General features: G+C 41.5%; 1 protein-coding gene across 1 annotated transcript in view; it reads left to right on the top strand.

The window, feature by feature from the left end:
• The window catches only part of palm3 (paralemmin 3), a 42778-nt gene that overhangs the window by 1594 nt on the left and 17016 nt on the right, over positions 1–24168 (top strand). The window contains exons 2-3 of the mRNA XM_075462652.1: positions 21430–21482; positions 23667–23747. Of these exons, the coding sequence (XP_075318767.1) occupies positions 21438–21482; positions 23667–23747 (126 nt within the window). The 5' untranslated portion in view covers positions 21430–21437. The remainder of the gene's footprint in view (positions 1–21429; positions 21483–23666; positions 23748–24168) is intronic.

Raw genomic sequence — 24168 nt, 5'->3', positions numbered from 1 at the left:
GCTGTTAAAGGCAGATAAAAGGCCAGGAGTAACTGTGTGGTCGTCAGCACCGCCAATCAGCAGCAGTCTTATCTTTTCCAAATTGTGTTGAAGAGAGCAGAAGAGAGTCAGATTCTGACAAGGCAGAGAGATTAAAAAAGAGAAAGATAAAGGGGGCGAGACAAAAGAGTAGCTGGGAGTGATGAAATCCACCACTTCTTTGCTTAGCAAACTTGATGATGGATGTTTTTTCAGCAGGAGGAAAATTCCTCACTGCTCCATCGCCTCCAGCTTATATCTCAGTGTATCCATCCTCAGTGGAAGAGATATTAGATCTACTCATCTTTTTACCCCGCTATGGCATTGTAAGGGGACACCAGCTCCTTTGAGACTGTTGGCTTATTTGAAATATGACAATGTGCTGTTTACATGGGTGGAGTTTTTACCATTTTAAGTACATGCTGTGGAGGACCGCCTGATTAATGATGTCCTCTGCATACTGTTATAATGTTGGAGTTCCTCCCTGCACTTTGTGTCCTAATATGATGTTTGTCAGTGCTTTATTTGTATGTGTGCGCAGAGTGCACAAACTCTCTATGCTTCAGGTTATTATTATGGCCAAACAGAAAATTGGACTCAGATTGCAGAGTACGCACAAAGATGGCTCGTCTGGATACAAAAACAAAGAACAAAATAAACAAAAGAGGAGGAAGTTATAGCTCATAAACAGATGAACCCCCTAAAGCTCCCCTGGGTCAAGGCACGGACATCCCAAGACATCCTCTCACAAAGTAGAAATGGAGCACGGAACTCAAACAAAAACAAGCTAAACTTATGTGGGTGTGAAAATCGGTCTTCATCAGTCTGTATGTAAGTCCACAATACATCCCAAGTGGTTTTTCCTTCTTCTGTTTCTTTGAACATGCTTCTGCATCCTCTCTGTGTTAGCACTTTGCAAACACACGCCTACTTGTTGTTGCTTTTCGTGCGACTTTAGGGCAGTTGTAAGACAAATATTCTGAGCAGTCAGAGGTATGCGCTGCTCTTGGTTGCATTGGTACTCTTGTTGGCTTTTTGGCATTTCTCTGCATTGGAAGAGACAGAAGTCACAATTGACAAAGATCCGCTGATGATGGCATGAAACAATTAAATAAACAAATGTTGTCCAGTGCAGCTGTTGTCTGTGCTTTTCGCCTGTACGTATACGTTCTTTATGTTTTTGGCACTTTGTCCTCTCAGTGATGAAATGTACTGTTCTTGGCCCCTCCCAGCTTGAGCTAACTTTCAACTTATCAGCATTTGTCCGAAGCATAGTTCCATCTCACGTTCTGTGTGCTGTTCGGTTTTTAGAGGACTGAACACAAGTCCATGTTTGTTGACTAAATACTCTCTCTCCTTAACTCTGTGAGGGCTGAGAGCAGCACAGACTGATACCACTGCGCAAGAAAAAAAAACAGGCTCCGTTTCCTTTCACTCAACCAAGCATGGATTCAAAAGCTTTAGTAAAATACAGTAGATGGATACGTCAAGCATTTCAGGCCTGCAAACAAAACAAAAACAGTTGGGTCAGAGGCAATTCAGGGCTGATAATCAAGTAATGAAAAAAATTTTAAAAAAGACAAAAATGAAACTGGTGAGTGTAATCATGATTTGATACACTCTGGCATCGACCATCGCAAAGCAGAAATGTGTATCAGTTTTCCAGATGCTTTTTTGGAAGAAATGGACACTGTTTGCTCCAGACCAAAGACTAGAAAACTATGCAGACTGTTGTCAGGAACGGGTCAAAAATCCAGGCTCTGTGATATTTGGTTGTATCGGTGCCTACAGCAAAGGTTATTTAAGCGTCTGTGGGGGCAGCATTGATGCATTAATGCAACATAAGCTGCCTTCACGACATCTTTCCAGCGTTGTCCATGTATTTTTCAACAAGTGAATGCGGAAACCACATTCCGCACTCATTACAAAGGCTTGGCTTTGGAAGACGAGGGTATGGGGTCTGGACTGGCCTGCCTGCAGTGCTGGGCTGGGCTGTCCCCAATAAAGAAAGTGCGGTGAGTTTGAAATGGAAAAACCTAATGACGACCTCGCACTGTTGCACTCCTCAAGACGTGAACGTGACTAAATGACACCTGAAATGCTTCCCTGCTTGGTGCTCACCTGACCCACAGCATGTTTCTGTGTGATGTCATTCTGTGGGCCCAAACATGCCTTGGATATCAGCCGTGCCCCACCGTTTAAATGTGAACCATCATTTTAATCTCTTCTTTCTGTCTCTTGTCTGTGCCTTGTGTCTTGTTTGTGCTCTTTAGATCGGTCTGTGGATTTTATTCGCAGCTAACTGTTGACTTTTGAAAGCCACGCTGACAGTTGGTGAGGGGAAGCGGAGAAAGAATGGAAAAACATTTACAATCTTTTCTTTTATTCCATGTTGCTTTACCCAGCACACATACCCATCTTTCCTTACATCAACAATGTCCTCATCAAGCAAACAGTCAGTCATGAAACAGCTAAGCAATATTATTGTTGTGAAAGTATTGGTCTGGTCTTTTTAAGAATTCTCACCACAGATTTAAGGCTCCAATAAGCCGTTCTCTGCATCTCAGTGAATCAGAGAAAGGTTTGAGCAAACACAATGAGAGGAGTTTTGTTTTTTTTTAAGATGGGTTTGGCCATCAAGCACATCGCAGAAATAACAGGAGTCTCATTGATTCACGCTGTAATAATTACTCCCTCAAGATCTATCTTTCTATTTTCCAAAGTTGGCAGATAATGGGTGCAAATTAGACGTAGGAGGTATTGTGGAAGATTGAAGGCCCATGTTTTTGGTGAGCTCAGTGAGGGGAGAAATCGATACCCACAATTTGGTGATGCCAGCAAGGCGTCTAACGCTGCATACCCTTTTCAAACTGCTGCTTATGTGGGATGTCGTCGGTATGTAGTAAAACGTGTCTTATCACTGCCAGTTCACGAGTTATCTCAAAGAAAGTCACAGCATGCCAGAGAGAAATCTACCTTCCCCGCTGAAATGAACAGGCTGATTTTTGTCGCTGGGTTTAGGTGGCTTTGTCCTGAACTGGTACAAATGCATGTTGTCCGTTGTATAAACATTTGCTTTTCTTGCTGTATTGAATTGAATACATCTTCTTCTCAATTTGATTATTATCTTGGCATATTTGCCACAGAGAGAGCAAGAACTCACCCTAGTTTGATCACTGTTCACTTTTTCAAAAAAAAGTCTAGTTTAACTCGCACAAAGTGATGACAGTTCCTGTCGAGTCCCAACGAGACTCGTTCAGAATCCACAGACTTTAGATATCATCCGTGTGTTAAAAGCACATGCAGCTGAACTTCCTCAGCTTGGCAACGATAAGACATGCAGTCACAGGGATGAATATTATTCCCAAAGCAGTAGTTTAGAAAGTACAGAGAGAGTAGAACGAGTACTATATCAGATTCATAAGAAAATCTCATGTCAGCCAGGCAGAATCTTCAAAATTAAATTGGATATTCTTGTTATTTCATGCCTGTGCCAGATATGGCAACCGACTCCTTCTGACAGCCCTGAGAAAATGTCAGTTTGTTCAGTTTCTCTGAGTCATTTACTCTGATGCTGCTGCCCCAACACATGTCGCAGAACAGATTTCACTCAGCGCAACGTCGTGGTGCAAACACTGAAGGACCTAAGCCCCTTAAAAAGGACCATCTGCTCCGTCCCTTCTTGCAGACAGCCCCAGTGTGGCATTTCAAGTCTGTTTTGTTCCCCATGTGAAGTAACAGGTACGTGTAGTTCACCACCACCTAACTATGAAAATTTGAAATGGAGGCCTGCCTCTTTGAGGCCCGTTAGCCGAAGGTGTAGAAGGCGTTTATTTGAGGAAATGCTGTATTGTTCAAACGTATTATACAGGTTGTGTCTTCATGCATGAGCATCTGAGTTATGAGGTTGCATTTGGGAGGACAATCTCTTGTAAACATGTTTATTCTGTTACTGCTAGTGAGAGTTTGATTGTCCAACTAAAGTCGGCTGCATAAAAGCCTAATTCTGCCTCGTTCTTCTTGCGTTGCTCCTGCGTGATGCTCACATCTCCAGCCTCAGAGTGGTCACAGCTGTGGGTTGAGGGGTCAGTATTTTGTCTCCAGTTTCTTTAATGATTGTCTTGACTCTTGTTTCAGGATAATTAGAAAGGGAGAAAGTTAAACATTACAATGCATGACTAAACATTTTCACGGTGACATGTCACTCCTTATTGAAGAGACCTGCAAAGTCAGCTGTTCAGCTGGTACTCAAAGTTATTTCCATTCAGGATATTTAAGTGCCATTTGTTAAGAATTGGGTTTGCTGTAGCTATGGGCTGTTACGTTGTCCAGTGTAGTCCTCAACTTAAACTGCTGTGTGTTCTGTGTGAATATGTGTGTAATTGTGACTGAGCTATGAGGCCCAGCGGCACACTGGCTTACAGGCTTTTGACTCAATGACAATAGCGAAAATGAACCGAGACCGGATTACACCAGTCCTGCATTCCTTTCCAAACCTGTTTGACACACACACACACACACATATCCACACACTAATCCTGCACACACAGTCAGAAAAATCACTAGAGCAAGCCAATACATGTCTTACAGACTCTTTTTGTAAGTGCAAAGAGAAAACTCACAGGCAGGAGTAACAGTGGAGAGTCACAAAAGTCATTAATAGAAAATCCAACACAAATTCAAAATGAAGGCCAAATTATTGATCAATTATCTCTGTGCTTTACAAGTTGTGCTTCATCTCTGTTGTCATCTCTGTTGTGCGCTAACTTGTACACCACCTAATGAGACATTTGGAGTTAAACGGTTTCTAATTTCAGATTTAGTTCACAGCTTTTAATTGTATATCACTGCACTGTGGGAACTTCACCTGTCAAAACATGCCTTTCATTAACACAGCCGAGTCTTCCTAATGTATAGCGTGGCGAGTGAGTACACCACAGATGAATAACCTGTCTCTGTAAAATTCCGCACTGACAGCGTTCGTCGGTGAGAGGAGAAGGCACATCGGATAAAAAGAAAGGACAGAGGGGAAAATAAAGCACCTTTATTGTGATGCCAGTCAAAATCGTTTTTCTTCCTGATCTCTACTGCTTACTGTTCAGTTATTTAGGATTATTTATTTTTTTAAAGTCCATCGAACATCCCTGACAATTACGAACTATACATCTGCTAATTTGACAAAGTTATCTTTGATTAATTTCTTGAATAATTGCTCAATTATAAGGTGTAGCAGCTCCAGTACACATGCAGATAGAGAGCACATGTTGATATTTTGCAAGTCATGCAGTACAATATTTAGTATATTGGACAGATAATGTATCGGCACATATTCAACAATGATAGCATGACTCTGAAATCCCAGAATGTGAAAATCCTTTTTTTTTTCGGGCTTAAACCGTAGATGCAACATTGCTGTCAAACTGCAACTCTGTGTGGATGTTTGTGCATAAGATGCTGATGAAATGGAGACGGGCACATGGGGAGGTGTGTCAGCGTGAACTTGATGCATGCACGTAGAAATTTCCCATTGTGTCACAGCCTCTGGGCCTTGTTGAGACTCGTCAGAACAGTTGCATCAACCTCTGATTCCCCTCTTCACATCACCTCCTAACGTTCTTGCTCTCTCACTTATTCTCACCGCTCCGGTTGTCTGCAGCATTTTTCCATATATGTTACGTCTCAATTTTTTATTTTTTTTCCCGGTTCGTTTCCTTCACTCTCCCCTTACGTTTTTTTTTTTTTTTTTTTGATTCCGAAAGCTTTCTTGGCTGTAAGGTGGATGAGGCAGCTTATAAGGGCTGGGATATCTTAAATGAGCTTTTACATAAAAACCTAACAGTGAACAGCTTACACGGCTCTGGCACTGTAAAGGCTACCTTTTTAATATACTGTAAAAGGACTCAGATGACTGTAATGGTGTTCTGTTGGTGTCACAGGAAAACTTTACCTTATTTTTCTTCTAACTTGTAATCTTCACTCATCTGCAGAGAACAAAGCAGCACACTGCGTTCCACACAGGGGTTAAAGCCCACGTTTTGCCCTCTTATGATGAACACCAATGCGTCCCTCAACTGTCTTTGCACAGTTTTTTTTATTTTTTTTTTAGATAAAGCTGTAGATAAGAGGAATTTGTGAATACCAAAACACTGAAAGAACAGTGCTTAACTGTCATGCAGTGTAAGGGCGACAGTTGATAAACCATCGTCTCCTGTTCTGAGCAAGGTCATGACTGAGCTGAAATGTAAACAAAAGATTTAACAGCAAACCAACAATTAGCCAGCGCTTTTTGTGTAGGTGTGTTTGGTGCTGTGCAAACAGAATCCACATGACTTCAAAGACTTTCATCCGAGCCAGACTGTGACGATTTAAACCTTCAATGATATTTGGAAGGATATTTTACTGGAGCCACACACACAATGTGTCTGCAACGAATACTGGATGCACATGCATCCGAGGAGCAAACCAGCGGGTTCCAGTCATGAGAATGGAATAGTTTTGCCCTGATTGAATATACATTTTCATTATTTGTAAATACTTGTTGACTCTATAATGAAATGGCTTGATTATGTGCCAGTCTCAGAGTTTAGGTGTAGGCAGCTTGTCGGTCGTAATGTTAGGCTCAATAAGTAGAAATCTTCATGAGGCTATTTGCTTGTCTAAACCTACTGTACAAAATGCGTGTCATGGCTAGCTCAGTCTAGGACAGCTGCCGGTACTGATTGCATTGGCTGATTGCCTTTTTAACTCGAAGCTCATAAATTCTGTGAACAAATTGGTCCTGAAATATGTTGAGAAATGATTCCTAAGCTGTTCCTGGTCATTTTAGGCATGTCCAAGAGTCTAGCAATTGATTGGCCTAATGTACATACTCATCTCATGGATAAGCCCAGTGTTTAATCCAGTCTTGCATATAGTTATGTTCTTCCTGGTGATTTCCTGCCACCAGATCAGAGTTTTGCATATTAACACACAATGTGGGCTCTACAGAGACTTCAATTCTGTTAAACAATTTGAAACTAAGGCTCCATTTTCAGAAAGCATTAAAATGCAGACATATTGTTTGGTAATAGCCTCCTAAAACCTGGATATTTTCTGAAATTATGTTAAAATTGGCCACTGAAACCTCTTATTTCTCAGCTTCAGAAGGATCTATAAACATTAAAGGAGAGCTTAAACCTTCAGCTTTTATAGTGAATTATTCACTTTGCCCTTATCATCAAAAAATAAATCATTGTTTAAGTATCTTAAAGGGTAAAAGCACTAGGTTGGAGAGGGACAGAGGTGCGTGCGTTTCATCTGGTCTGAATGGGTTCATCTGAATGTCTGAGTGGGTCAGCTTAATGGTCACTTTTCTGTAGAAGTCATGACTGCAGGTTTACCTGATTGGACGTGGTAACGCTTAACTAGGGACCTGATTATTCAGCTGTTTAGATATTCATACAGTAGATGAGTTTCATTTTTGGGATTCGGGGAGAGTATGTTGATACATGTACAGAAATGTTTAAACGCAACATACAAATTCATCCAATTAGCCCAATGGAACAATCTGATTTCCTCCTATTAGAAATAAATGAATAATCCTGCATGTGTATTCACACTGAAGATGACTAATTCCAGCTGCACAGCTCTTCAGATTTATCATCCATATGTACTTGACCATGGTAATCTCTGAAGCCTCTCTGCTGATTTGATGAGTGGATGACAAGGTTTTTACCACGCTGTCACTTATCTGCTGCTGAGCTTGAAGGCTGTGAAACTGATTCATACCCCATGTCTTCCCAGATCAAATATTTCAAACGTGTGTGGCAGAGAGTGATTTTGGCATGGCTGGTTATAAGAGGCCTTGCCAAAATAGGAAGCCCTCAAAAGGCAGCATCAACGAGAATGTAGCGTGAAATGTCAAGTATTTAGATTGATTTCAGCCATCTGCGTGATGGGCAGACAATGCACTGTAATGGCTCCACAAACTACACTGTGAATATGTCAGTGGACACTGTAAGGCAAATATGGTTAATAAAACCGTGTGTGCTGTTTGTCTATGTGCTTCCAGTTTTGCCCAGAAGCAGTCCTAGCTAATTATTTTCAATGCAATGTGCGTATGGGAATGCATAATGAGTCATTTTGGCTTCATTTTTTCATTTTTCTACTTGTTTGTTTGTTTGTGTGTGTGTGTGTGTGTGTGTGTGTGTGTGCGCCATGTGGCGCAAATGCAGGATTTCATCCCACCAAGGTAACTAATGATCATTGGAACTAGAATAATGTTTGATTAATTGTGCTTGTGGCGGCCAGGATACAAAACCCGTCACTTCGACTGAAGGTTAAGAGACTAACTCACAAACCTCTGCATGCTGTTTTCACTCATTGTTTTTTTTTTTATGTTCTGACAGGAAGTACAGGTTCATATCCCTGCTGCTTTGGAACAGTCTTGATTATCCAGTCTATAAAACTAGCTGTATAATTGGTACTGATCGTTATTGAGGTCCTACCGGAGAGCACATAGAGTAATGTTCAATCTTATTACTCAGTACGGAGGCATTGATGGCTGTTTGCTGCACAGATACATACATGAAAAAGAAAGCACACATTCTTAAAATTGGGTGAATACAACCTCAGTTGATCAACACACGGCATGTTACACTGTGTCATTGTTTTATTAACAAAAACCGAGCCTGTTTAAAGAAACCGTGGGGGGGGGGGGGTACACCCTGTGATTCAGTTGCCTGTTGTAGCAGCAATAACTGGAAACAATCAGTTTCTGTATGGAGGTATCAGTTTCACGTCGTGAGAGAATTTTGGCCCGACCTTTTTCACAAAGTTTCTGCAATTCTGCAATATGCACAGTTCTCTTGAGTTCCTGGTGCAGCATTTCATTTAGGTTCAGTGCTGAACTTTGACTGGCTCATTGCAACATGGGGATTTCTGGCAAAAAAAAATCCCAATATCATTTTCTGTATCGATCGAGCTTATTCCTGATCACGATATAGTTTGTTAATGCTGTCTATTTCAAAAGTATACGAATAATGGCCTCAACATAAAGCATAATATATAGTTCAATTCTAGAACAGTTTGTCACATAAACACTCAACTGTGCAAACACTGTTTTTTTCCCGCTTCTAATTGAATAACAACTCCGAATGTAAAACCAAAATCTGTAACTGCAATCACAAATTCCCAATAAAGGCTGGATCACATCATTTAAAACCTGTATTTTCCTATGAAATATGAAACTACATTTGTAGTCTCTTAGTTTCATTTTGAACACTTTTCATATGGGGCGGCAGCCACAAAGAATTAGATGTTGCTCGTCTGTTTGAAGCTTGCACTGCAAGGACTGGTTCACCAGGTCGCATTGGCTCACATTTTCACGCTTTCTGTGTAGTCCCTGGGGTGATAACTTTTCAGATAATTAAGCAACATAGTTGCGTTTCCAGTTTCAGCATTTGCACATCTGTTTTTTTTTTGTTTGTTTTTTTTTAAATTTTTACTGAATCCAAACCAATTCCACATAGCTGATCTAGTGGGACACTTTTTTTTTTTTTTGTCAACTGCTTCGACAGTCTGGGAAGATGACGCAAGTTCATTCTCATTTTCGCTTTCGTGGCTCTCTTTGGCTACACTCGTTCTCTCTTATGTTTCTGCTCAGTTTCCTTCCTCAATCCGCTGGTTTTTATTCGGTTTATTTTCCTGAGCAACCAGCTTAGATGCGCGCTACTGCCACCTTGTGGACTGGAGTGTGCTGAGGGACACAGCTGGCTCCGTAGATGGATCGACTGTAAATGTTGCATGCTGATCAGCGAGATCGATGTAAATCTAATCACGATCATTTCAACGCCCAGCCCTATTACCACACCATTTTTGCTGCTGTGCTTTGGATCATTGTCCTGTTACATTTCCCAATTTCAGCTGAGCTTTAGCTGTGGGACTGATGGCCTCACATTTGACTCTAGAATACTTTGGTACACAGAGGTTGTTCATGGTGGACTCAATGACAACAAGGTGTCCAGCTCCAGTGGCTGCAGAACAAGCCCAAATCATCACCCTTGGTATGAGGTATTTGTGCTGATAAGCTGTGTGTCTGTTTTTTTTTGCCAAATATTTTAATGCTCTTCTATTTTTGGCAATATTTCTGAGCATTACTCCGTCTGACCTTGGCATGAACTTTCTGGGACGGACGATCAGCAACTCTTCTGAATGTTTTCCACCCACCTGTGAATTATCTTCATCACTTTAAAATGATGGAATTGTTTGAAAACCCTTCCCAGACTGACACACCTGAATGATCCAGACCAGCAAACTGGTCATTCTAAGGTTTACTTAATCTTTCAAATGCCTCTGCATTTTGGTTTACTTTTGATTAGATGAATTATACTACTTTAGATTGTTGTCATTCATCTAAAGTTGGGGTTATCTCATTTCATGACTGTGAGGACCAGATTTTTATTTTTATTTATTTATTTATTTTATGTCCTGATTTGTAAAGCCTTAGAATTGAAAGATGTTTACATCCTTTTTCGCATGACAGTACATTCACATATTAAAAAAAAAGTGCCTCTTATCTGCAGAATTTATGGACAAATAAAATAACACAAAAAAAAAAGCACTGATAAACATTAGTGAAATAGAATTTGCGATCGGAGGATTAATGCCCGGACACTTAAGGCCTGAAATAGAACCTGTTTCTTTCTTTGTGTGAAAGAGGTTACGAAACATTTGACACACTAGCAGTTAAACCTGGAAACATCTTTGTTGCTTTTTTTGAACAGCCCAAACAGAGATCAGACGGAGGGCAGTGGGTGTGTTTTGCGTATAAGTGTTCCTGTGGTAGGATGCTGTGGGAAGAGCCAGCCCAAGGCTGAGGCTAGCCTGCTTCCATCTGAACAGGGAATCTATTTTGTGTGTGTGTGTGTGTGTGTGTGTGTCCGCCCGCATGCATGTGCCACCTGACAGAGCACTATTGATCCCACTCAATTCCTTTTATGAAGATATATTTTTTTTCCTTTGAGCTTCTTTTTCATTCTCATCATCTCCTCTCCCAACACTGTTAAGTCAGTGTCGGCGCATTGAACTTGCTAACCACTAAACACCAGGACCCGTTTGATTTCTTTTTGATATATCCTTGCAAAGATGCCTTTGATGCTCTCAAGCACATTTGCTCCTTTGTGATCGTTTGTGTACGCTTAGCTCTCGTCTCCCAAAAAGTCAACACGTAGAAATAACTAGTAGATGAACTTTTCTTGTGTTTTGAAGTGCTCACATTACTGAAGCCTCTGAGTTAGTTAGATGTTGGGCCAAGTTCTAGCTGTGATCTCTGTGAAGTGCTGTTGTGATAAATGACTTTGAGTAACTCTGGTAGCAGTTTGTTGATTTTGACAATCCCCAACCTGCTCCAAAGTCTTCTTTAGTCACAGGAGCCACACACTTATATCACTTTTACCTTCCGTGTTTTCTGCCGCAGACACGCACAATCACGCACAGTAGTGGAAAATGCAGTGTTTTTTATACCCTCAGCCAGGGGCCAGATGAATAAACAATGCATCCACACAAATACCCATAAGTACGCCTTTTCCTGCACACAAACCCGTGTTTATAAAGAAACAATGTGTGGTGAGAATGTGGGCACCTCACGCATTCTTCAAACTGGGCATGCACACATCTTTAACAGCAATTAAATCACATATGGAGAGTTAGAAATGGAGAAAGAAAGACAGAATTTAACATAAAACAAAACTATCATATGAATAGTATAATGGCGTTTTTATTTTTTCGAAGATTTTTTCTTATTGTTAGTTTTCATTATGTAGTCTTGTGTAAAGATGACTGCTCTGGTATTGCTGGAAGACTTTGCTAATGTTCTGTTTTTCTGACACAGGACGCTTGTTGGCTCGGTACAGGCTTCATAGGGCTCTAAAATGGATGGATGGATGGCTGTTTGGCCCAATAGTTGGGCTATATTTTTGTTCTGCTTGTTATTCCAGAACTAAGGCTGCCAAATAAAACCGACGGTCTCATTTTCACATTTAGTGAAGTTGCACTTCTTATTTGCTGTTGCTTTCATTGTCGTGCCTCTTTAGTTGTGGTACAGAAAATCTGTGATTTATTTATTTAATTTTTTTATTTTTATTCACTTTTTTTTTTGTGCAAATGACTAAAGCAGAGGAATTTCCACATTCAATGGTTTATAATAGGAGTTGAAATCAGGAACCCTGCTTGCATATACAATATCACGATGACTGGGATTTATAAAAGACAACAGCTTCATAAATCTGGCAAAAGTTATGCGTGTGCACATTTCTGCCTTGGTGCATATGCACAGATTTAGTCATTAAACTCCATACAGTTTTATGCATCTGGCCCCTGAACTGTCAATCGGAGGAACTTGGCCATGTGCGCTTTCAGCAGTACTTTCCAAAATCCACAAATTCCCCCCATACCACCCACACATGTACAGTACACACTCTCACGCTGCACGTGAGATTTATTTCTATCCAGGGTAGCAGAATATCCATCTTCAGTAATGCAGTTTCTGCTGGGGAGTCTGTAAAGAAAGTGAAAATCAATAGCTGATGAAAAAGCACTTTGCAACGATTCACTCTGCCCATCCTTCAAGCTAAGCAGAGATTGCCTTTCTGATTGGCCCGCCTGCGACTGAAGTTCTATCGAGGAATTTGTTTTTGCAGTTTTTTTGGCTGGTTGTTTTGAATCGGGCTCGTCCTGAGTTTTGGGCAGTGACGAGAGCAGAGGATGCTCAGGTTCAGAGATCAGTGTCGGTATGATTGCATGTGCTCTCGCTAATCGTCTGAAGGACAGCGTTTGTGCTCTTCCTGTTCCCAAACACGCGGGTGGAAGGATATTTTCAACTTGCAGTGTCCTCGGAATGCTTTGTTTCACAGACCAGGAAATGTGAAACTATCCAGACTGAACTCTGAAAAAAACCTTCAGTCGCAGTGTGAATAGCACTGCTTTGTTTTCAAACCTTTCACTCTCCTCTTACACTCTGATTTTAATCCCACACTCAAACAGTTTGCCATTCCCCGGGACTGAAAAGAACTCCAGCGGTGTTGAAAGTATGCAACATAATAAGACATGTAAAGACAATGAGCCTCAAGTAAATCAACTATACTTCAGTCAAAGTTGACTTTAATGAAGCATCATTAATACAGGTGTAGTAGACTGATTAACATTAGTAATCGGATGTGCTTCAAATATACAATCCAGGGCACATAAATGTGGTGCCTGCTTCTCACACTCCTCAGTTTCTGTGTTTACAGTGATTCCTCGGGGAGATTTTGTCAATCATTCATCCCACTCCAGCCATGCCTGGACTGAAAGGTGTCCCGTGCCAAAGTCTGGTTCGAGTTTCATGACCGAAAGTTCAGTTTTCTTGTTCTGCTGTAGCCGACGTCCATCACAGTCAACGACCTCTGTACTCTCACCTTTGCAGTAAATTGTCCTTTTGTATTAGTTTCGGTCAAGAACTGACCACAACCACCGTAAAGTCCCAGAACTCTGCTACTACAGGCTAAAAAAAGAGATGTTAGTGATGTGTACAAACCCCAATATTTAGAGTTCAAATCTGTCATTTGGTACCTCATTTGAATGTGTGTTTAACAGACACTGGTACAAAGGGAATTATTTTCAGAATCTGCAGTGAGAAATCTAGAATTTGATGCCGGCAACACACTCAACCCACCTTTTCCAGAAATGTGAGGAAATGGCTTTGGGAAGTTCTGCCTTGTCGGCTGACACTGCTTGTGTTGATTTCCTCTCCCTCAGTTTTTCTGGAGATCATCTTTTTAAGCCCTCAGAAAATGAAAAGCTAACGCTTTGGCTTTTGCGATATTTCCTCTGAACGAAAGCAAGGGAGACTTTTCTCTACTTGCGCAAAAGCAATTTAGATTTAGCTGCAGTATGGCTTTTGGCAAATTTCTTCTGGCCTTGTGACTTAAAAGACACCACGGCATGTTGCTTCAAAGAACCAGTAACATGGCTTAAGTTTTTCATTTTCCACTATTATATAGAGATTCAATTGTGCCCCTCTTGTGTGTCAGGGAAAGCTTACGAACTGTGAGCTGTGTGTGATACTAAGTGATTTGAACAATTTTCATTCCAGACCCCCTGCTGCTTCCCCATCTGTTCTCACAGAGCTGGTGTCACTATAGCACTCTGCATATAGACCTCATGACACCCCACTTTGCAAATATACATTGTTATATAAACATGAATGCATACATTGAAGGCAAATATACAATGCATTCTTATGCCGCATGGCTGGGAGAATGTTTTTGAAGAAACCCCGCTGACAGTTTGCAGTCAAACTGAGAGGCAGCTGGACCTCTCAGGCTCTGCAGTAGATTAACCCAGACTCTGTGAAACTGACTGTTGTTTTTCTTTTTAAGTGAAATACCATTTATTCTTAATGCATTAGCTTGAGGCTGAAATTGTAATGAACTGATCAGTCAGTCAAAATATATTTTTTTGAGCATGGGAATCATTTTAAAGCAAAATAGCAGCATTTCTTAGCTGCAAATTCTCTTATTGGGTATCCTTCAGATCTTTGTTTTATGGCACCCTAAACCAAGTTCCACCAAATGATGGAATGCTTACAGCAGATCAGTCAATAATGAGAATTACTCTCAGCTGCATCTCTGAGTCAAAGGATCGTTTAGTCTATGAAAACCACATCTCCATATCCTTTGTAATGTCTTGTTTCTTGTTTTAATGAAAGGCTTAGGCTGCGGCTACACGGAAACGTTTTTCACTGTAAACGATACTTTTTCTTATCGTTTCGCTGTCGCGGCCACACGGAGCCGGCGTTCCCACTACCCCAAAACGATAGTTTTTGAAAACGGGTTCCAGAGTGGGAAAGTTTGAAAACGGCCTCGTTTCGTTTCCATTGTTACAGCGAAAACGTTTTTGCGTCAGTCACACGTTGACGCTGTGAGCCAATTTTAACACTTCTCTATTGTCTCACAGCGTGGCGTGACACAGCGGCGTGTGTATTGCATCGTTTCATCGTTTTCATCCGTTCTCGTTTGGACAGCAGCGCGTTTCCGTGTGGTCGCAAGAATTTTCGTACCCGTTTTCAAAAAAAACCTCGTTTCGTTTTCGTGTAGCCGTAGCCTTAAACTCAAAGGCATTCAGTCTAGAGATGAGGGAAAGCAAAAGTCTGCAAAGTGTTGTGTTCCAAAGGGGTACATTTTAGTTAACTATTCAATTTGTTATCAACAATGTTGGGTATTTTCTGAAGATAGGCCTTTTTGGTTGGTTGATGACTTTTTGACATATTTGTGGGGAAAAAAAAAACATGATTGAACATACGATGGCTGAATACCATTTAGCGTCTTAGGTCTCAGCCTTTTTGTATGGTACAACTCACACTGTTGTATACCTATTTTCTTTAAAGTACTTTGGCACAAGTAGACATTTAGACCGTGAATATACTTTTAAGTATGTCATGATTATGATGATTATGATGGCTACCTCAAGTATACTGTATTTTGATCATCAGTTGTGCATGTCCAATAAAGGAATTCCCCACATTGTGCAAGATGCCTAAAGGAGTGCCAAGTAGAAGCAGCGGAGGGGCAGATGTGACTGGATATCCATCATCCTTGATTTCGGGGCCTCGGATTCTGCCTGCAGTGCGGCAGCGATTGCTTTTTCTGCTGTGATCTTAAAATCAACAAAACGCTGACCTCATTTATTGTGTCCAAGTTTTTCGTTTTTTATTCTGCAAAACTAGAAGTTCATTGGGCTTTCAGTTTGCTGATGTGCCCCCCCCCCGGAATCCTCTGATAACAGTCGTCGTACTCTGTTGGCACAAGGTCAAAAACGGAGTAGAACCACGGTCTTAATCCGCACAGATTGTTGTTTGTCTTGTTTTCCCTTCAAACAGGTGTTTTAAGATTGCTAGTCTGCGTTTATAAATGCTGCTGTTGATAACCGTCTGTGTTTGGAAACTCTCTGTGCAGTTGTAGGCTGGCATTTCTCAAATGCTCACCATCAGCTTTGAACACAGCTGGAAATGGAAATTATACAAGCTGTTGCGTGCAGCAACCTATTAAAGCCAGTTGGTAATATTAAGATACCCAACTATGTTTATAAGCAAAGCTGCAAATGTTGTTTACGAATTCGGCTGAAAGCGGTGACTGTGAAAGCCGCTTTACGTGTTGCACGGGGCTGCACGCGAAAAAGTTGAAAGTCCGTATCAAAACCTAAAGCTTGAGAAAAATGAGGGGGAAAAAATGAGCTCATGTCCTTCTGCTGACTTATCGCACTTACTCTAGCACTAGTTTTGCTCTTAGCTGTTTGGTATTGGAAGGAAATGCACTTATGATTTCTTGTGACCTGAAGTTCTTTTGCCTACCGATGTTGAACGCACTTATTTTAAGTCGCTTTGGTTAAAAGCGTCTGCAAAATGACCGTAATGTAATGTAATGCTGTTGCTTTAATCTCCGCTTCGACGTCCATGTTGAGCCACGTTTTTTAAATCCTGGATGCTGCATGGCGGTCACAAAGTTTTTGTTGGTCGAAAAGGAGAGAACTGGCTCAAAGTTGAGCGCTGCCTTTAAAGCGGCACTATGCAACTTTTTCATGGTCATAAAATTGCTTGGCAATCATCAGATAGCTTGGCTGACCCGTTCTGATGAAAACGGTGACATTTCCATCTCCATCTGGTGGCCCTAGCCCGAAACAGCTCTTGCAACTTTGCCTGTGGCGCCGCGTGCTTTGTTTACCTCTGGAAGTCTCGCGACACACGAGAGCCGAGAACTACTGCTTCACGGCAGGTCTAAAGGGCTCTGAGCCGAGCCAGGTAGCCTGATAAGACACACCTCTCTCCATTAGCTGTCGACGGCTAAATTGAATGTGGTTAGCTTTTAGAGTAGTAATATATAATATGGCTAGACTGTCGCCTTATTTTCTACGGAGCTCCCCCTACAGCTTTGGGGTGTGTATTGCATGGTAAACAAACCCCGTATTACTGAAAGTTGCATAGTTCCGCTTTAACCGGAACTGAAATTCCTTTGTTGGAAAGGGGGCTTCAAGGGGGCTAAATGGAGTGAATGTTAATGCCCTCAGAAACCCTTTTTTGCTTTGACAAGTCAAAATATCTGCTATGCAAAAAAAAGATTGCAGCACTAACATACAGCACAGTAAAGTACTTTTAGTGCTTTTGGTATCTGCCATTCCTCCTGCTTCTGCCTCCCTTTTTGTTTTTGACCATTGTGTCCTCAGTTCAATGTGTGACTAAGCGTGAATGGGAAACGGGGAGGGTGAGACGGAGAGGGTGACTCTGGGTGATGTAGTGTTCGGAGTGGTTGTCATGGCACTGAGGTCGGGCAGCCTATAACGTGTGCAACCTGCAAGTATTTGTGTAGGACACAAAGTATCGGCTTGGTAGCCAAACCTTTTATGATGTAAATGACTTGGGCTCTTCTGGAACAGGTGCTACGGGCTGCCATTAAATACTGCAGTGACAGAGATGTTTTCATGGTCATATGCCATATTTTTGTTCTTTTTGTTCAGTCCCACACCACATTTGCGCATTGATAATGCCGCCTTAATACCCAAAGATGATTGTGGGGGTCGTGTGAAAATTTGCAGCAAAGATCAAAGAATTCAAATGTATAAAACTTATAACTTGGTTTTATAAGGTGGGCACTACCATACCTGATTTACAGGGAATTTTGAATGATAATTTATGAATATATGGACTCTCTGCGCTGTCATGTTACATGTGATACTTCATTTTCATTCAGTACACATAGCGTCAGACGCATGAGTGTCCATCCTTGAAGAAGGATAGTTCCACTCTTGCATTTTTGGGCCCATTTAAGAGGATTATTCTTGATGATTTATTGCTAAAAGTTTTCATTATTTGCTGTGCCATCAAATGTATGTTTTTATGTAGATGGACATCTATCTATTTCTATTTCGATCTTTTCACTGTGGGTGGGAGGATGAACACATGAATGGATAGATTCTTTACTGTACCCATATGGAAATTTTGGCCTTCTGCACGGCCATGGGTCAAGCATTGTGGAGTTTGAATTGATTATAAACTAAATGCATCCACTTAAAATCCTGAATTAGGAAATGCATACTTTAAAATACATTCTTTAAAGATATTCCTGAAATAAGTGGGCCAGAAGGGTTCATTTTGACCCTCCATTTTGTGTTAACTGCTTTACACTGAAATTTTAAAAACTGCTCTACACCAACGGTTTGCAACCCTGCGAGGGGTAGAAAATACTGGATATTTGAACCTGTCTGGGTCCTTTGAATCAAACTATCCAAGGTTGTAATGCGAGTCCTTAGTTTAACTGGAAGTAGGCTGACTTGACTCGACTTGACTGCTGGATGATGATAATCAGAATTTTGGGGTAAACAGAACAGAGCTCTTGTTTTCTGACAGATCTTTTCATTCATTGTGTCATGTAGTGAGTTTGCCGCTAATTTGGCGTCGCTGTTCTTTTCCAGTTCGATGACATTAGTGGATCTGAATCCCAAACGGTAAACCAGTTGCCACTTGTCATGTCGCCTCATTCCCCTCATATGTTTTCTTTCCCTGCTGCTCTTCTCTTGAATCGGTCTTGACTTTCACCGTCTCCTCACTTTTTGACTGTGTTGGCCCGCCCTTCACCACCCGCTTGTATCGTGCTTAATTATTGAAGCCAGTGTGTGTCTACGGGGAGCTCCTCAATACCTTCTCATCAAAGCCTCCGTTTGTGTTCGCTTGTTTATCTCAGACTGCTATTCTCGGCGTTCTCCTGGAGCCCTGATGAGACGCGAGCCTCCTCTCCCTGCAGAGGCTTATACTGTAAGCTGCCGCTGCACCTTAAGTCATTCAGAAACCTTCCACAAAAAGATTTTCTCCCTCTACCTCGGCAGCGCTTAAACGGTGCATTGTCTGTGTTCTTTCAACTTTTTCGCTGTAATGTTGCATATGTGTGTATATGTAAGTATATTTCCGTGCATTTTTCTGCCCGTCCCACACCTGGAGCACGCCAAAAATAATCTGTCTGGCTTTGGTAAAATGAAGATTCTCGCTGTGATAGCTAACACCCCCTGAGGCCGTGGAACATCTACCATACTGATGGAGCAACAATACTCCGAGTTCTGCTCTGGGGAGAAATGAGAGATCCCATTTGTAGAAGTGCGTCTGTCTGAATGTGGAGGGTGTTTTTAGGAGAAATGAGTAACGTGGCGAAGCTTATGCCAGCAGGTTATTTAATTAATTCTACTGAATTTTGACTGTCGGTGTGTAGTTTTATTTTAGGGTAAAAACTCATGCCGTTATTTAAAAATAACGTTTCTCTGTGTCCTCAGAAATGACCAGATGAATGAGCTTTTACATGTTCTGTTTTTTTTTTGGTTTTTTTTAAACCCCTTGACGTGGATTGGTGGTAGTAGTTGTGACAGCATGGCATTTAGGAAAGAAAAGGGGGTTTCTCTGTAATAGCTTGATGTGCGCATGCACAACTCCTTGCATACCACAGTTTTATCATATCAAGTATTTTTGTGGAACACACCTAGCAACGTATTAGCCTGGCTGACGCGTCCACAATCTCGATGAGATGGTGGTCTGGGAACTAGGTGTGCATTTTCTCGTATTTGAGGCGTGGTTTACGAATGCCTAGAGCCGTTTATTGGGCGCTACGAATGTCTATCAAATGACGTCAGGTTCTTCCCGTGCTGCTTTGCGCGCGATTCATAGCCAATTGTATCACTTATACCAGATGACGACAGAAATTCGACGAGGAAGAAGAAAAAAATGGAAAATAAAAGTAAACTTGCGCTCTAAGCTACTTAAATTGACAACAAAGTAGGCCTATATGCTATATTCTACATGAATTTTTATGTTGTAGAGTTGTGAATTTATTTTAATAATGGAGAAATTGAGCAGCCTTGCTTTGTTGTCTACAGTAGTAGATCAACCCTCATCTTACTTTGAAGCTCCCGGCTCCCAGAAGTGACGTTAACGAAGCTTTAGCAGCAGAAAAGCTATCAGGCTTGTGTTGATGATAATAATAAACTCCTGGACTATGTACAAACTTCCAAATGCATCGTTTGGTGAGTACAGACCATATTTGTACAACTGTAGAAGTTTGGTGTCATGACATGTGATTTTAGTGTGGTAATTTTGGAGATACGGACCAGGGTCCGTTAGCGCTTGTACTAAGCTATTCGGGATAACTCGGTAACTCAGCTGATGTTCAGCCAATATCGGAAAAACTTCGGGTGGGCTACTTGGCTGGATGTCACGGTTCAAATGACCCTAGGGTGAATCTACTCCGAAACACTTTCTAAGGCTGCATTGAACGGTAACGTTGTGTCCGCTGTCATGTTGGATTAACGCTCTACAAGCTTCGGTGTAGCGCATAGACGTCGTCATCGTCTTGCTGCCCCCCCCCCCCGTTCTGTGATTGGTTCCCAAACTCTAGCAAAAATAAGGGCGGTGGTTTCCAGGCTGACTTTGCAGTGAGAATGAAATCGAGCGCAAAGCAGCATGGGAATTCCCAGGCTAGCAACGTATATTAAATAAGCCAAAAAATAAGTGATGTTCTTTAAAGGTTAGCTTTTATTATTTTAAGAAAGAAGGTTGCCCCTTAAAAGCAGACTTTGCTGCCATGAGCTGGTTGCCATGTAGGGCTGTACTTTACACTCTCTCATGTAGCTCTGATTTTTGGGGAACTCAAATATTGTCTCCCTTATTGTCAGTTCAGCTGCAGGGGAAAACAAATATTGCATCTGCTCACTTTCTTTAAGATGCCTAATGCTTTCAAGACAAAAAAAGACCCCCAAAAAAAATCTTAATGGCGGAGTGGGAGGAAATATTTTTTGTGAAGAGTGTGGGTCAGAGAAGCTCTGAAGATAAAGGCACACGCTACCTTATTCTAACAAAGGCTGAACTCTTACCTTTGGTCTTGTAGCCACTTATCAGCTTCCACTGTGTCCTCTGATGCTGCAGGAGTGGTGCTCCTGGGGCCAGATAAAAAAAAAAAAAAAAAAAGCCTGTGTAGCTTCATGCATCTATGCTCAAAGACAAACATGCGCACGCACATTCTTCAGATTCATAAAGCTGGGCCAACATAGGAACATGTTTTTTTTAAATCTCAATCGTCAAGAAGCAAAATCTGACAAAATCTCTTTCATACTAAGCATTTCTATATATTTTTCCACTTCACCAAGAATGTGGGCTCAGATAGTCTGAAGAACGAGGGCGCATTTGCATGGTTCTTATACATCCCAGACAGGAATTCTGGGAGTTATGTGAAATTAGTGCGAGGGTTCACTCTCTCAAACCAATAAACACAGCATACCCTGAGAATAAATGGATCCAAATGACTTTTTGTGTATTTCTTCAACCTCAGAGCTGCTAACACTTGATTCTGTCGTGCTGTGTGATAGGTGCCAGGATGGATGAGACCGAGAAGTACAAACAGCGACTGGAGGCCATTGCTGTGAGTACAGACAAGTTGTAACGGAGGACAAAGAGACTAAGCTGCGCTGTTGGGATTGTCCTGGACCTCATACATACTTTATTGAGTGTGCTGTGTGATGAGCAGAGTGTTGCTGATCCTGAGAAAACAACACCAGTTTGCCATGATGACAGCAGCATCGTGGATGTGGCTGCACTGTCCTTATGACCGTTAGTTACACCGTTTTGGGAAAGTACTCCCACCCTTTGTCAGGCCTTACAGCCAGTAATCAAAATTGATATGTTTTAGGTCTTAACCTAATGTACGTAACCATTTTTATATGGGCCGAATTGATCAGATAATCAAATTAAAAACATATGCAAAGAAGTGTCTACAAGTATAAGAGTGTGCATGCCTGATCTTTCCCCTATAAAACTCAGTTGTGGACATGCACAAGCCGGTAACCCCTGCCTTAGTTCCTCCCAATAAAGGCTATTCAAAAGAACTGTAAACATCTCTATCCTGTTCCCTACTGTCCAATCTGCAAACGCTTCCGCGAAATAAAGAGGAGGAACTCCTCAGAGTGTGAAATTGCAGTGCTAATCATAGAAGTAGAAGCCGGAAAACATTTGTTATTTGGTGGAATAACATAGTAATACAGCCAGCTCAGAGAAATGCAAAAAAAAAAAAAAAGTGGGGAGAAAATGAGTGGTTCAACATTAAATTGGATCTAAAGTCGAGGTGATTGCTCATCAGCAGAATGTGGCTGCCGCAGGTAGACCAGTGCTGACGGTACGCAAAGGCTGCTGCTGCGTGGGCATCCTGCCCACATTTGAGGGGAAACTCAGATCAGTGCGATTCCCGGTAAATACATCACCATTGCAAAAAACTGTGAGGCTAATCTTGCAGAACACTTTCAAAACCATACACTTCTTAACTAGTATATTTTAAAAGGAGAATGTTCCCAAGAAACTTGGGAACCCAGTTCCTGGGAGATGCCAGTACAACCCCATCTGAGTCTAGCAGAGGTGGAGATATACGCAACTATTTACACACAACTAATTGCGCGTAAGTTTACATAATTATGATTTTTCATCGACATGGGAAAGTAAGTAAAGGGGAAATGTTATTTAGAGACTTCTGTGAAGAGACGGTGCTTTGTACGTTGACATTGCCAACGGACAGAATCCAGTTTGCAGGACGGTCCGCTCATTCTCACAACCACTCTAGACTTTCTCACATCCTATAATATTTGTGTGAATAGTTTATACACGAGGCCCTTGTTGGTGCTCCTTATTTTTTTTCCAGAAGTCAAAGTTTGTTCAGTGTCCCCCAAAGTGTGTTACACAATCTCAGTATACAGTATACACCTGTTGTGAAAGGCCCTGGAGTCTGCGGCATCCTTAAGATGGGGGCACCTCCAAGGCCAGACAAGAATGGCGGTAACCAGAGAGGAAATAAAGCGGCCAATGGTTACCCTGAAGGAGCTGCAAAGCTCCACAGCAGAGAATGGAGTCTCATCAGACCACTTTACACACAAAAAGGCATCTGGAAACTCAACCGTGTGGTAGAAGGTACAAAATATTTTGAACATTTTGGCCAACAAGGAAAATGCTGCATGTGGCGCAAACCCATTAAGTAAACCATGGTAGTGACAGCATCATGCTTTGTGGATGTTTCACATTTCACAGTGAAATTTGGTCTGAATTGAAGGAATAACGGGACAGGAAAATGCCCATCAGGGTAAAGGTCTTCGCTTACTCCAACTGTAATGTTAATGTGCTGAGTGGAAAACCGAGATGAGATCAGATTGTGCGACATTATGTCACCGATCATCTTTGTTGACAGGCCAACAGGACAAGCCAGGAAGATGATGCCAGTACTAACTGTTGTTGACCCCAAGAAATCCATTTTTCTGGTGTATAAGACACAACATTTAAAAAATGTCCTCTTGGGCGAACACTTTTTACAGAGCAATGAAGCTCGGGGTCCTGTTTTAATCTCTTCCTTAGTGACGTCTTATTTACTACCGTTACTCGTTTTTTCATGTCTGTTTATCTATTTATCCATTAGCTCTGTTATATGATCGTTTAATGAGGAGTTAGTCTGGCTTTTAAAAAAAAAAAAAAAAAAAAAACTTTAAACTGAGTACTCCTCCTCCTACTTCCTGTCTGGTAAACTCTCTTTCTTTGTCATTTCTTTCTCTCCTGTTTTTCATTTTTTCAGGAAAAACGTCGGCTGCAGGAAGAGCAGGACAAAGCCAGAAGAGACGAGGAGGATGAGAAGCTTAGACTCCAGCAGCTCAAGGTCTCACGCATCCTCAAGATATTCTAACCTGACTCATTCATTCACACAAATACCAACAAACGCGTACCCAGCCTTTATTTCACTCGGCTATAATCCTCTGCAGTCTCCAGCTTGTTAGCATGCAGATTGCCTCATTTCAAACATACACAACCTCACGCATGCGTGCCAGCAGGAGCACATGCGTGCGACCTGTAAGCACAACCTGACACACTTCCGGCCTCCACCAGTTTCTTTAAGAAAGCAAGAGGCGGGCGTTCCTTTTCTGAAATTAATTTTACGTAAGGGTTTACACACTCTGTAAGTCACAGCTCTATTGTTTTCCCATAACTTCCACACTGCCGTTCCCACTTCCTCCTCCACAGTGTTATGCTGCCCCTTGGACACATTCCTCAAATTGTGCAAAATATGACCAATAGATTTT

This window comes from Odontesthes bonariensis, chromosome 4, assembly GCF_027942865.1.
Source record: "Odontesthes bonariensis isolate fOdoBon6 chromosome 4, fOdoBon6.hap1, whole genome shotgun sequence".
Lineage (NCBI taxonomy): Eukaryota > Metazoa > Chordata > Actinopteri > Atheriniformes > Atherinopsidae > Odontesthes > Odontesthes bonariensis.
This window is presented reverse-complemented; position numbering and strand designations above follow the sequence as displayed.